Below are 13,476 nucleotides of genomic sequence, written 5' to 3'. Positions count from 1 at the left end.
GTAACTAGAATTTACCAACGACCACAGTTTCCTTTTCTCAGATTCTGCTTTGTTTTAGGAGGTTTAGATTTGAGGTGTGGGGAAATAAAAGGGGACACGCTAATCCAAGAAAAGAATAGATAAGAGCTAAAGCATAAGCAAACAAAATCCCTGCTGATATTGACAAAATAAATAAAATAATTGTAAAGTCATTTCATTATTTTCTTTTACATGAGAACTACTAGTAATTAGATACAAGTAAATAATATGACCAATCAATTTTGAAATTAGGAAAATTTTAATAAAAGGAATTGCTTTGTGTTCTTCACTTCATTTGATATTCAATTGACTGTATAGATGAGAAAAAAAAAATAAGTGAAAAAATTAAGGGGCCGGAACTTTACAGTGGAATGAGACATTAAAATTATCAAGAATTTCCACTGAAACCTTGACTATTCTTCTTCATCTTTCCCATCTCCATTTCTCGAGTGGTTTGGCCTTCGCCACTTGATCCAGAAGGATACAAACCATATTCACTGGTCGGTTCACTGTACTCGCTACTGGCACCATACTCTTGGCTGCCCAACGCCATCTTCCTAAATTTTTTCATGTCTTCCTTGTATTGGCTAGTGTCATAGTCTGAGCTTCCATGTGAACTGTAGACAGTGCTGTGACCGGGTCTAATTCCTTCATTGAGATCAGATAGAGACACATCTCCTTCTAAGGCGCGAACTATCTGCTCAGTCACAAAATAACAAAACACGACCACTTTAGAGTTCAGAATATCAATCTGGATTAGCTTAGCAGGTCATGCAGCAGGCACTTTGAATGAAGGCTAAAGCTTGAACTAGAAGAATTATTACCTGACTCATTCGTGGACGTCGTCTTGCTGAATGGCGCACACAGGCAGCAGCACAAGCAACCATGCGAGCCATCTCGTTTTGATTGTAATTATTTTGCAGCTTGGGATCAACCAAGCTATCAAAGTTTCCTTCTTCAAGTGCTCGTGTAAGCAAAGGCCTTGCCTGCAGTACATAGGAGCAATAATTTAACTTCGTATTAGATCCAAGAATTGTACTCGCGGATTGAGGGATTCATGTATGGAAAGAAGACATTATTACTTACCCAGTCTACCAAACTGTCCTCCATGAAAGACTGACTTGAGTCAACAGGCCGTCGTCCAGTAATTAATTCCAAGAGCATGACACCAAAGGAGAAAACGTCTGATTTGTCTGTTAGTTTTCCACTTGAAGCATATTCTGGAGCCAGATACCTGCAGGCAACAAGAATTAAATTTCTTGAACTATAACAGATCTAAATATTTTAACTAGTGTGCAAGTAGAAGGGAAGTCGGCATTAGCAATAAAGAATTGAAACCTATGTTTGAACACGCATCCTTCAAAAAGACACAAGTGAGAAAATATGAATCATCTAATGCAAAAGCTAAAGATATTCTGGAAAAGCAATACCATTCTACCACTTCTCAGTTTAAATAATAAACTTCGATATTTGAACATGAAGGAAATGGAATGGTTAAAAGAGTCTTACCCAAAAGTTCCCATGACCCGGGTAGAGACATGAGTATTAGCATCAGAAGATAATTTTGCGAGTCCAAAATCTGCAACCTGAGAAAAAAAAAATAGATTTATTATCCCACTCAGAATAGTATAAAAAATAAAAAACTCTGTAGTTGGATTAACGATACCATAAGACCACATAGATTAGTGCAAGATGTGGAACAATCAGAAACTAATTACACTTTGAATCAGTCAAATCTCTACTGCAATATCTCATGGATAATTAACAAATGTTATAATTGCCCAGGCAAATTAAGCTAACCCAGTATTTGTCAAATCACCAAGTAATTTAGAATCATTCCCCCTAGATAGGTTTACATAAAATTTTCAGCCTGTTTAACATGTCTCAAGAAATCAGTTACGCAGTTATTACCATCGCTTCAAACTTGAAATCCAGAAGTATATTTGCTGCCTTGATGTCACGATGAATGATCTTAGGATGACCTGCAAGTGTAGGGAATTAGGAACACAATTACATCAATGCACAAGTAAAAAAAAAAGTGTACAAATGCGCGGACACACGCGCACGAGAGAGAGAGAGAGAGCATACAATCCTCATGCAGATATGCTAATCCTTTAGCAGATCCCAATGCAATCCTCAATCTGGTTGGCCAATCCATGGTAGGTCGTCCCTTTCCTATAATATGAAATTTCCATCAGATTCTACATACCGGATGCATTGAAACATTATCTTAACAATTTCTTCCCAAATTTAAGAGTTGGGGTTACTATCTAAAAGTGCATTTTGGTGCCTCAACTACATGTGACAGATTAAAAGAGCAGTGGCAACAGATCATCAAAAAATGAAAACTACAATGGCATGTATTGAACAATAAGCACATGAAAGAATTAAACTGACACAAACTCAAAGCTTTGGATAAAAACTAATTTAAACGAAAAACTTGAAGGTTGCAATATAAACTCACCATGTAAGTGAAACTCCAGAGTGTTATTAGGAACAAACTCATAAACAAGCAATCTCTGTGAACCTGTGATGCAGTAACCAACCAATGACACAAGATGCTTGTGATGCACTCGGCTGATAATCTCAACTTCTGCCTGAAACTCACGCTCCCCCTGACCACTTCCAGCTTTCAGCTGTTTGACCGCCACTTCTTTTCCATTTGGAAGAACCCCTCTATGCACATAGCCAAAACCACCTTGTCCAAGGAGGTTTGCATCTGAGAAGCCATCTGTTGCCCTAGCCAACTCCTCATATGTAAATGTACTCTTTGAGAAGCTTAAGCCAATGCCAGGTGAAGGTGATTGGTATGGAACTTCAGACCCCGAGCCAGAGCCACCACTGCTGCTTATGAAAGGCTGTGGTGGTGTGGGTGCATAAGATGGAGAGAGAGGTGGACGTGCCCCATATTGTGGCAGAGGAGATGGCTTAGGCGCCGGTGCAACAACATGATGATCAGCAGGTGGAGGAACATTATGTTGCCACTGTTGCTGTTGACCACCATAACGGTTATCTGAAATTCACAACAAAGCTAAAACCATGAGTTGCCAAAATGTGTTTTAAAGAGGGCAGCCGAAACATAAGTTGATCAAAAGCTCCACCTATCCCACTCTTAATGGTAGATGAAATGAATCTCCATTGAACACTGGCAATGGCAATGGCAATGTCCAAGTGCACATTTGACCTCTCCAAAAACATACAAGTGATTAGAGCCCCAAATTTTACATGCACAACTTGGTGTTGGAAAGATGGAGAGAAGCTTTTCTTGGCCATCTATAATCAATCATTTTATGGGGAAGTCATAACGCAGGTGAATGAACTAATTGCATCTATTATGCCGGATTCCACTCCATAGATAGCACCACAAGCAAGTCTTGTAATGAACATCCATTCATACGATTGTCAGAAACCATATTATGCAGTAAAACTTAATAACAGGCTGACTGGGTTGAGAGATCCATGCTTTCAGCATGGTCAAACAATGATTTGAAGATAAGAATCTAGGATCAGAACCTAAAACCAAAACTATTGTTTTCGATCCATTTTGCATCTCATGTTCTGAAATCTGAATCCTCAAAACCCAAAGAATAAGTTAGATTAAACTAATCTGGATCTCTCAAAGACAATAAAATATTAATGCCTGGTCTTGAAAACAGTCAGCAACACATGCAAGTTCCAAACGAGACGACAACCACAAAGATTATTGAAAAGAAGCTCTCACCTTTAGGTGGTGGTGGTGGCACATAGTAAGCCCCCTCATTGTCATATCTCTTCTTCTTCTTCTTGCAACAAATAAACAGCACACCCACAACCAAAAGAAGCACCACTCCCCCAATTGCAATCCCAACAACAGCCCCTGTCGAAATTCCACCCGAACCCGAACTCGACGCCCCACTGGTGCTGTTCGTCGGCGGTGGCGGAGAGCTCGTAATTGCAGCAGGAGGCGGCGGCGAACTCCTGGACACCGGAGGAGACGGAACCTGTGTAGATGGTGGAGGGGGGGACGCGTTCCCTGTCGGAGGTGGGGGCGATGCGGGCGGAGAGGTGGTATTGGACGGCGGAGGAGAGGCAGTGTTGGACGACGGAGGGGCGGAGGGGGTAGGCGGAGGAGGGGAACTGTTGTTACTTGGTGGTGGGGCAGAGACGGTGGGAGGAGGTGGAGAGGTGGTGTTGGACGGCGGAGGAGAGGCAGTGTTGGACGGCGGAGGAGCAGTGTTGTTACCAGACGGTGGCGGCGCCGGAGCTGGTGAGGACATAGTAGAGATTTGGAGAGTTTTTGAAGGATCTGCGAGACAGAGAGAGCGTTTATTGAGTCTAAAGAGAGAATAATGAGTTTAAAGTCACATGGCGAGGGAGGAATGATCAGACTGTCCATTTTTGAGTCTTCGACTCGTGGTGGGCCCCCACACGATTGGGCCGCGTCTTTCCCGTTAATTACTCGCTTTTGTGTTCTTTTTTTATTGGATTTAAATTTAAATGAAGAAAGAAAACATGGTCTCGGAATCTTCTTTTAAAGGAAGAAAACTACGCCGTCGCTTGTAAGGGTATATTTGTGATTATGATTCGACTGATAGAGGTTATGCGTAATTTCAACCATAATATTATTTTTTTGGGTCAACTCAGAAATGAAGAGATTGTATTGTACTAGTATTTATTGTAATAAAATGTTTTCCCGGTGTAGGATGGTGTCGTTAGGCAATGTTTGGTGTTTATTCTTTTCTTTTGATTTAATTCTTATATTATGGGATGTAATTCATCTTTATGATATCTCGAATGTATTTGAGCCTCAAATTTTCTTACCTAATTTATTGAATAAGGAATACAAATATACAATTCGCTTTATGACTTTTTTTTAAAAAAAAACACGATACTCGAAAATTAAGATACATGCATGATATAAGTAATATATATATATATAAATATATAAATATGTGTGTGTATGTATGTATATGTATGTGTGTATGTATGTATGTATGTATATGAGTTATGTTAACGAAGTAGTCAAGGATTAGGTTTAGGTAACACATAATAAAATTTGATGAGGGACTGCATCAGTGGACTTTACTCTTAAGCAGAAGTTAAACCAGCTGGACGCCATTAAAGACAACCACCATCCATGAAGATATTGACATTTTATTCCTTATAATATATTCAAAGAGATGACAAGTTGGAATAATAAAATCCCAACTTTGAACCATTAATATATATATATACGTGTGTGTGTTGTAATTAATTAGTATTAATATTTTATACACGAATGTTAGTATGTTACCGAGAACAACAAAACAGAACAAGTCAAATATGCCTGCTCACTGCCTGCCATTCCAAACATTCAGTAAAATACAAAAATTATGGACCAAGACCAAATTTTGAATGATTACTAATCTTTATTTCTCCAGTAAAGAAGGACCAAGATTTATGGACTTAAAAATTGAGGTATTTATTTAAACTCCAATAAAGACGTTACGGGAGAATGACTGTATATATGTTAAATTGTTAACAATATGGAGAATTAGACTTTGAGCCCCTAATTAGAAAAAAAAATATTCCCTACCAACTCCATCGAACAACTCTTAACATGGTTTCAAGTATAATAAAACTAAACTTTTAGTTGTTCTTGTGGATGATACACTCCCTTTTAATTGGAATGGAACTTGTGAAAAATACAATAATACTACACACATGAGTGTCATCTGAGTTACTTATAGTTCTCTGTAATATTTGGAGTTGGAGGATGAATCTTTACAGTTGAAAGATCCAACCTAAAACCCTCTACATTTAGAGACCGAGCAACATGTTAAAGTATTTTGGAGAAACAAAGTGATAAATACTAAAATTGCATCTCAATGTTTTTTGAGCTATATATGTAAAGTGTTCCAAACTTGCAATTAAATGTGTTACCATCAATTTATCCGCAATCTAAGCATAAAAACACATATTCATATCCTCTCTAAGACTAACTTGTTAGACGGTGGCCGGGGAGGATATATATATATATATATATATGAAGTTTGCTTTGAATTTTCATATTGGTTGATTGGACTTCCTCTCAACAACTTTGAAATGCGCACAACTTTTACTTCCATCTTGGTTGCTAAATAATCATATGATGAAGACTTATTATTTTGAACTATTTTGCTCATAACTGTCCTTTTAATTTGGCATCTCAGTTATATATAATGAAGTGATCCATTTGTGGGAGTACTGCTGATTAGCCTTAATTAACAACACCCTCTTTCCTTTTTCTTCAACCATTGAAATTATGTTAGAAAATTATTATCAGTATTATTATTATTATTATTATGCCCTTCACTTTACCAACCAAGTCACCGCATTATTGGTAATTTACATTTGCGTTTTAGTCCTAATTAATAAATAAGAAAGTTGTGAAAGGCACATGATATGGCTATACAACTTTATTATATTCCTTTCGTATTTAGTGCCTTGACATTGGCCTGTCAAAGGATATATATATATATGTATGTAGGGGTGTTGGAAAATCAGAATGAAGAAAAGAAATATGGAAAGGAAAAGGTCTAGTTAATTATGACATTTTCTTACATGTTGTTTGAAAAAAATATCTTGTTGTGCTTGGTCCATTAGTGTGTCTATGTGGTCGCCATATGGCACCCTCATGATTCAACGGACTGGATTTAAACGTGAACAAAGATTAAATTTGTGATCCCAGTTGTCTAATCTTGCCGTGTTTGAATGGTTTCATGAATTGGGCCATGAGCTTCCTATGCTACAAGTTTCCCTATCCTACTTTCTACACGATACAGCACTGCCATTGGATGTCTATTTCGTACTCTAGATTACTATATTATTATTATTATTATTATTATTTTGAAACGGGGAAGGGGGATTCAAACCCTGATCACCAGGATAATACACATTATTTTTATCACTCCAATTAATGACTTGGGTGTACACTTATGTATCTTTTGTTCCAAAGCTCACAATTTTCTAAAGTAAATTACATTGTGAAAGCATGTAAGTAATAGTTTCCACTTTACAATTGAACATGTATTGTTTGATTCTACCCAGGAAAAGCAAGAGCCCGTGTGCGATGACCACACTATTAAGCTCGCGAGTTATTGGGGGCTGTTGTACATCAAATTACAGCAGCCCTAGCTCTAACAATTTTGAATATTTATATTATTTTTAAAAATAATAATAAAAATTATATATGTATAGTGTTTTGTTTAACGAATCTAACCATATATTTTTTGTTTGAAATAAAAATCAAATTCATCGGGAAAAAGACATAGAAAGTTTTAAGTTTATATCCAACGATTTAGAATTATTATATCTTTTTTATATTGAATTTGATTTTTATTGCGGACAAATGATATATCATTGAATTCGTAGAGTGCCCCTTCCCTGCTGCAAATATAATGTTCGCTTAAAAAGCATGTGATCAACTAAAAGAACAAATGTTTGAAAGAATACCAGCTGATTGCAGTGTGGCTCTAGGAAAAAGAATGACAGGTGAATATGAAATGAAAACAGGCACATCATTACCATGAAATCTTCGAATTCTGCAGCAAAGCTAGTTTGCCATAATAATAAGTTTTCCCCATTGGACAACAGCAAGAAATTCCATCAAGGTACCATAAGAGATGACCGCGGATATTTCAGTCATAATTAACCTGGGAACAGCATTAAAAAAATTCAAGAATATCAAGACTACCTGCTCATCAAACCATCGACCACGTCGCAGCCCATGCAATGATTAAAGCGCAAGCAACATGCTAGGATTAGGAGGCGTCAAGTATTTGACGCCCTTAACAGTTAGATTTTTTTTTTTTTTGAGGAAAAAAACACTTCATTAAGAATCAGAAACATTACACAGGAAAGAAATATCCTTCCTAACAAGGGGAACAATTTCCATTGGGCAGAAAGCAACCCAGATGGAACTCCCATGTCTAAACTTAGCCATTCTTGCTAATGTATGCACAACTTCATTACCCGATCGACAAACATGTTGACACTTGATAACCCCAAGTCTAGCCATAATAGCCTTGGTGTCGCTCACAAAATGACCCATACGAGAGTCCAACCAGTCATCAGAACCTAAAGCCTGAACAATATTGGACGAATCCAGCTCTAGGATAAAATCATGGTAGCCCCTCTCTTCAATGCAGGTAAGGGTTCGATTAACAGCCAGCAATTCTGCAAAGGTGGGATCAACTCGTCCAACAACATTCTCAGAAAAGCATAATAATGGACTCCCATGCTGGTCTCTCAAAATAGCACCTACTCCAATAGCATCATTCTCCAAAAAAACAGCTCCATCAATGTTTAGATTTAAACAGCAATAGTATCATCGTAATGCAAGTGAACGACTAGTTTACGTACCATGCATCGGGCCGGGCGCACCCTCGTAGGAGGTTAGTAGGCAGAGTTAGAGCAACCATAATTGTGATTCGTGGGGTTCAATGAGGAATAAATGTGTCTCTCATTGTAAATTTATTGTCTTGTAACGAATGTGTGTCTCTCATTGTAAATTTATTGTCTTGTTTTTTGTCTACATATTATAGTGGGCCCATTTGAAGCCAACATGGAGAAATCAAATATCATGCCCCATGCTTGACCCAACAAAATAAGACCAACAAAATGATCCATGCCTCAACAACTTTCGATTAAACCACTCATATCCTAACAAAGTGATATTGTTGTGATTGCTCTTACCAACCTAATTTTGCACATCTTGTTAAAAATTTCTGCAATTTTTATGCAAACTTGTCGATGTGGTTTTTGTCTTTTGTGATACGTAATTAAGCATACAAGTAAAGGTGATGGTTCCGTTGGTCCCGCTGGCTCCAGCGCGGCAAAGCTTCTTGCATTATTGGTCCAAGACACATTGATCAGCTCAGCTGTTGACAACAAAGCATCAATTGGCGTGTTTGTAAGATTTGGACGCGAGAGTCAGCGGGCGGGGCTTTATTTCCGCTGTGCCCCCTAAATCTCTTTCCTTCTCTCTCTGTGTCTCTGCATTTCTTCGCCTTTTCTTTTCTCTTATTCACTTGCTATTCTGATTCGGAAGAGTTAGAAGCGTACGTTACGGGAGAAATGCAGAGGCCTCAAGATCAACGGTCAAGATCCACTGCCACACGCGCCACCATTCATGGCTACGCCCAGTCCGGGAATCTTCTCGGGTTGCAGAGACTCCTCCGTGAAATTCCTTCTCTTCTCAATGAGAGGAACGCTGTTGTAAGATCTCCTTCCTTCTACTTTGCACTTTTACTTTAATTGACATCCTAAAGAATTTGATTCCTGTGTTTCTGGTTTTTGGTTCGAAGAGAGGTCTACCTAGACATTGTTGCGGCTGAGGTTTGATCAAAGAGAGGTCTTTTTGAAATGTTGTGACCTGGATTTAATTGAGGGGTTACTTCCTTGCATTTGTTGGAATTTGTTGTTGCATTTCTGTATGTTTGTGAATTTGGTTATGGCTATTTGATTTTGGATCCATTCGGTTATGCGTTCATCTTCTTCTGTTTATTTGAGGTCATATGATCGGTTGTTGGCTAAATAAAGATGGTGGGCATTGGCTAAGAACACTGAATTTTGCTGCCTGTTCCACTTCTTCCGCCCCTACCCATTCTCCCTTTTCTTTGGCTAGAAAGTGCAGTAATTTATGTTCTATAGACATATAATAAAGAAATTGTGCACTAGGATTTGGATTTAGTGAGGATAAAAACACCAATTAGGCATTTAATATGAATCAGGGAAGACAAGGTTCGATCTAGAGTCAATAGAATGAAGCAATAGATTACCAAGTTGTATATCATACATACTGAGAGTGAGTTGCAGATTCTTGAGACTGAAGATTTTTATACTTCAAGATAAGTTCTCTATGTAGGTTTGCGACAAAGAATAAGATTCATTATAAGACTATTGGGCAGCCATTTTTTGCTTTATAAAACAACTCTCGTGCTCAAGACTCTTACAATGGACGGGTTTGGGGACAAGACGTAAGCAGACCTTACCCCACATAATATGTGGAGAGGCTATTTCAAGGAATTGAACTTGTGACCTATAGGTTGTGCCCCTACAACTCTACCACTGGACCACACGCTCTCTTATATAATACCGGCCATGTGAGATGAGTTGGGTTTTTCACATAAGCAGGAGGGAGAGAGAAAAAAGGGAATTGTAGTCACCGTGTGTAGGATGGGAAACAAAGAGTAGTATGTAGTGATGTTTATATCATTCCTCGTTTGGTTGTTGGAAATGGTACGTTGAGAATGGGCTTTCTGCTGGACAATTAAGACAGAGCAATCGTTATGGTTTCTTTTTTATGGACAGGTGAATGCCTGTGAGAAGTGTAGGCATTAAAACTTGGCCAACTAGGCTGGTCTGCCATGTGTAAGTTATGACTTGATCATTGAACATAAAAGAGAAGATACATTTGCATAGACTGGAATGGTGGATCAAAGTTACACCTTTACAGCCTTTTTCTGGCAATCTTTATGCAGTTTATATGACTTTTTAGTTTCTCCAGCATCGTTCTTAGAAGTCCCATACTCCCATTTTATTCAATCATATTGGTTTATTAAGTTATCAGATCGATCCAGGTTTTTTAGAGGAGGATATCTTCACTGGCAGATATGAACATGTGGTTCTGCTTGTCTAGCAGTCGTTTACTTTCTTTAAAAGTGTCGCGGGAGATTCTGCCATGTTTTCAATGTCTAAAGGGCTAGAAGTAGAGGAAAAAACAAAGATATGAATGTTGTGGCATTAGTTTTCGATATGCTAGCGTGCCATCCATTTATTTATTATTTTTAATTTCTTTAATTACAGATGGGACAGACTCCACTTCATGTTTCTGCTGGTTACAACAAGAATGAGATAGTTAAATTTTTGCTTGATTGGGAAGGAGTGGAAAAGGTCGAATTAGAAGCCAAGAATATGGTAGGTTGAATTATCTGGAATTTTCAAGTTTTTCCTGAAAACATGCCTTATATGGACTGTATTATATCTCTAAGTTAAATTTATCTCTACTTCTCTTGATTAACTGATCTCATACTGTGGTTGTTATTTTTCTGCAGTATGGAGAAACTCCTTTGCACATGGCAGCGAAAAATGGGTGCAATGAAGCTGCAAGGTTACTTCTTGCTCATGGTGCTATTATTGAAGCGAGAGCAAATGTACATTTTCTTTGCACCTGATTTTCTTCTTTAAGTTTAGTAAAACTAGAAGTGTATCTAGTTTTCCTATTCCAGCTGTACTTATCCTGTGGTCTTTTTCATGCAGAATGGAATGACACCATTACACCTTGCTGTTTGGTATTCTATCCGTTCCGATGATTGCTCAACAGTCGAGACATTGCTGGAGTACAATGCTGATGGTAGTGCTCAGGATGAGGTGAATTTATTGGATTTACTCAACTCACTCCATTCTACTTCAATCTCTTATCTTTCAAACACGGTTATAACTTGACAACGGAGTTTTAAATTTTAGGAGGGAAAGACTCCTCTAAATCATCTCTCAAAGGGCCCAGGGAGTGAGAAGTTGTGTGAACTATTGCACCGGCATCTTGAAGAGCAGAGGAAAAGAAGAGCCCTTGAAGCGTGCAGTGAAACAAAAGCTAAGATGGAAGAACTTGAAAGTGCATTGTCTAGCATAGTGGGCCTGCATGACCTCAAGATTCAACTACAAAAATGGGCGAAGGGTATGCTTTTAGATGAGAGGCGCCGGGCGCTTGGGCTGCAGGTTGGTTTGAGAAGACCACCTCATATGGCCTTCCTTGGCAATCCAGGAACTGGTAATTGGCAGTGGAGTAATTTCTATTTTATGATGATATTTATTTATTAGTCATTAATGCTTAGAGAATTTTGAACTATACTGTTGGTCGATTCACGTCGTCGGCTAGCTTTTTCTATTCCCCCCTTGGTCTTCTGTTCCTAACTAACTGAATACTGCATCACCTTGGCAGTTTTGTGAACGTCATTGAATTGGTTGCCATACCCAGAAGTATGGTCCTGTTACTATTATAACTTGGGTTGTGAGTACTTACTAAACTATTCTTGCAGTTTTTGAGTCCTAAGTCATTGTAATTCCTTCAATCTAACTTTTGGTACCATAATCCATATAGTTTCTTGGCCTAACTCTAGTGATTCTTTATTCTAAACCTTTATGGTTGTTTTTTGTTTGGTGGTGAATTCTTCTAGAAGGCTCCTGCAATCACATAACTTTCATCCTTTTCATAATGTATGCTACCTATACCATTTTATGTGTATTGCAGTGGTGCTACGTATATTCAATGCAAAAAGCTGGGGCTAGTTTTTGTTTCGTTGGTGCTTATGATGACAATAAGTTGGTTCTTTAGCCTGTAACCATAAATTCCTAATTTTTTTGGGTATCTTGATCTCAGTTTTGCATTGTGTGATTAAGTAATAGTATCTCTGTGAATTTGCAGGTAAGACAATGGTGGCTCGAGTGCTTGGAAGGTTACTCCATATGGTAGGAATTCTACCTACAGACCGTGTAACAGAGGTGCAGCGAACAGATTTGGTTGGTGAATTTGTTGGTCATACTGGCCCAAAGACTAGAAGAAAGGTATGGTGCAATGCTTTGTGACATTGCGTTCCCCTTGGTATAGCCAAATATAAACTCACTTCTTGACAAAACATATTTTACCTCTGATATGCAGATCAAAGAAGCAGAGGGAGGGATTCTTTTTGTGGATGAAGCGTACCGATTAATACCAATGCAAAAAGCAGATGACAAAGACTACGGCATAGAGGCCTTAGAAGAGATCATGTCTGTCATGGACAGTGGAAAAGTTGTCGTAATATTTGCTGGCTATTGTGAGCCAATGAAACGTGTAATTGCTTCTAATGAAGGTTTTTGCAGAAGGGTGACTAAGTTCTTCCATTTTAGTGACTTCAATCCCCAAGATCTTTCCAAGATTCTACATCTCAAGATGAACCAGCAGACAGAGAATAGTGTATTGTATGGATTTAAGTTACATTCTTCATGCAGTGTAGAAGTCATTGCAGGACTAATAGAGAGAGAAACTACCGAAAAGCAGCGTAGGGAGATGAATGGAGGTCTGGTAGATCCAATGCTTGTTAATGCAAGAGAGAATTTGGATCTCAGGCTGAGTTTTGACTGTATAGACACAGATGAACTGCGTACCATTACCTTGGAAGATTTAGAAGCAGGCCTAAGTCTGTTAACCCAGTTAGACTCGTAGAGGCTGTGAGTTTGTCAATTGGTGAGTCGATTTTTTCTTAGTTTTTCTTGTATGTCTCCAGATTGTAATTAATAATTCTTTTGACATTGATGAGATATAATCCCTTCTGTTAACTTTTATCAATCTTTTTTGTTTAATTTTTTCTTTTCATGTTTGTGTAGCCAACAATACATTTTTTTTGATTCACAAGTTTGTCGGTAGATGAAAACCCTTACCAAGAATTAGTTTTTAATTTCCCACGTTCAACAAATTTC

General features: G+C 38.2%; 2 protein-coding genes across 2 annotated transcripts; one reads left to right on the top strand and one right to left on the bottom strand.

Annotated features, from left to right (window-relative positions):
- Window positions 1-177: 177 nt before the first annotated feature.
- LOC120005659 (proline-rich receptor-like protein kinase PERK1) lies at window positions 178-4,365 on the bottom strand. The gene is made up of 8 exons (XM_038855424.1): window positions 3,740-4,365; window positions 2,483-3,031; window positions 2,107-2,193; window positions 1,930-2,000; window positions 1,528-1,604; window positions 1,105-1,252; window positions 843-1,004; window positions 178-715 (listed from the first exon to the last, which is right to left on the bottom strand). Exons 1-8 carry the CDS (start codon window positions 4,272-4,274, stop codon window positions 407-409), a joined length of 1,938 nt encoding a protein of 645 aa, XP_038711352.1. The 5' UTR covers window positions 4,275-4,365; the 3' UTR covers window positions 178-406.
- A 4,595-nt stretch (window positions 4,366-8,960) lies between these two features.
- Window positions 8,961-13,370, top strand: LOC120005660 (protein CbbX-like). Its single transcript, XM_038855425.1, has 7 exons — window positions 8,961-9,234; window positions 10,825-10,935; window positions 11,073-11,171; window positions 11,278-11,388; window positions 11,485-11,788; window positions 12,443-12,582; window positions 12,677-13,370. Exons 1-7 carry the CDS (start codon window positions 9,094-9,096, stop codon window positions 13,220-13,222), a joined length of 1,452 nt encoding a protein of 483 aa, XP_038711353.1. The 5' UTR covers window positions 8,961-9,093; the 3' UTR covers window positions 13,223-13,370.
- Window positions 13,371-13,476: the final 106 nt, after the last annotated feature.

The sequence above is a fragment of the Tripterygium wilfordii genome, chromosome 9 (assembly GCF_013401445.1).
Source record: "Tripterygium wilfordii isolate XIE 37 chromosome 9, ASM1340144v1, whole genome shotgun sequence".
Classification (NCBI taxonomy): domain Eukaryota; kingdom Viridiplantae; phylum Streptophyta; class Magnoliopsida; order Celastrales; family Celastraceae; genus Tripterygium; species Tripterygium wilfordii.
The sequence above is the reverse complement of the archived record's forward strand: the minus strand, read 5'-3'. Positions and strand labels throughout refer to the sequence as shown.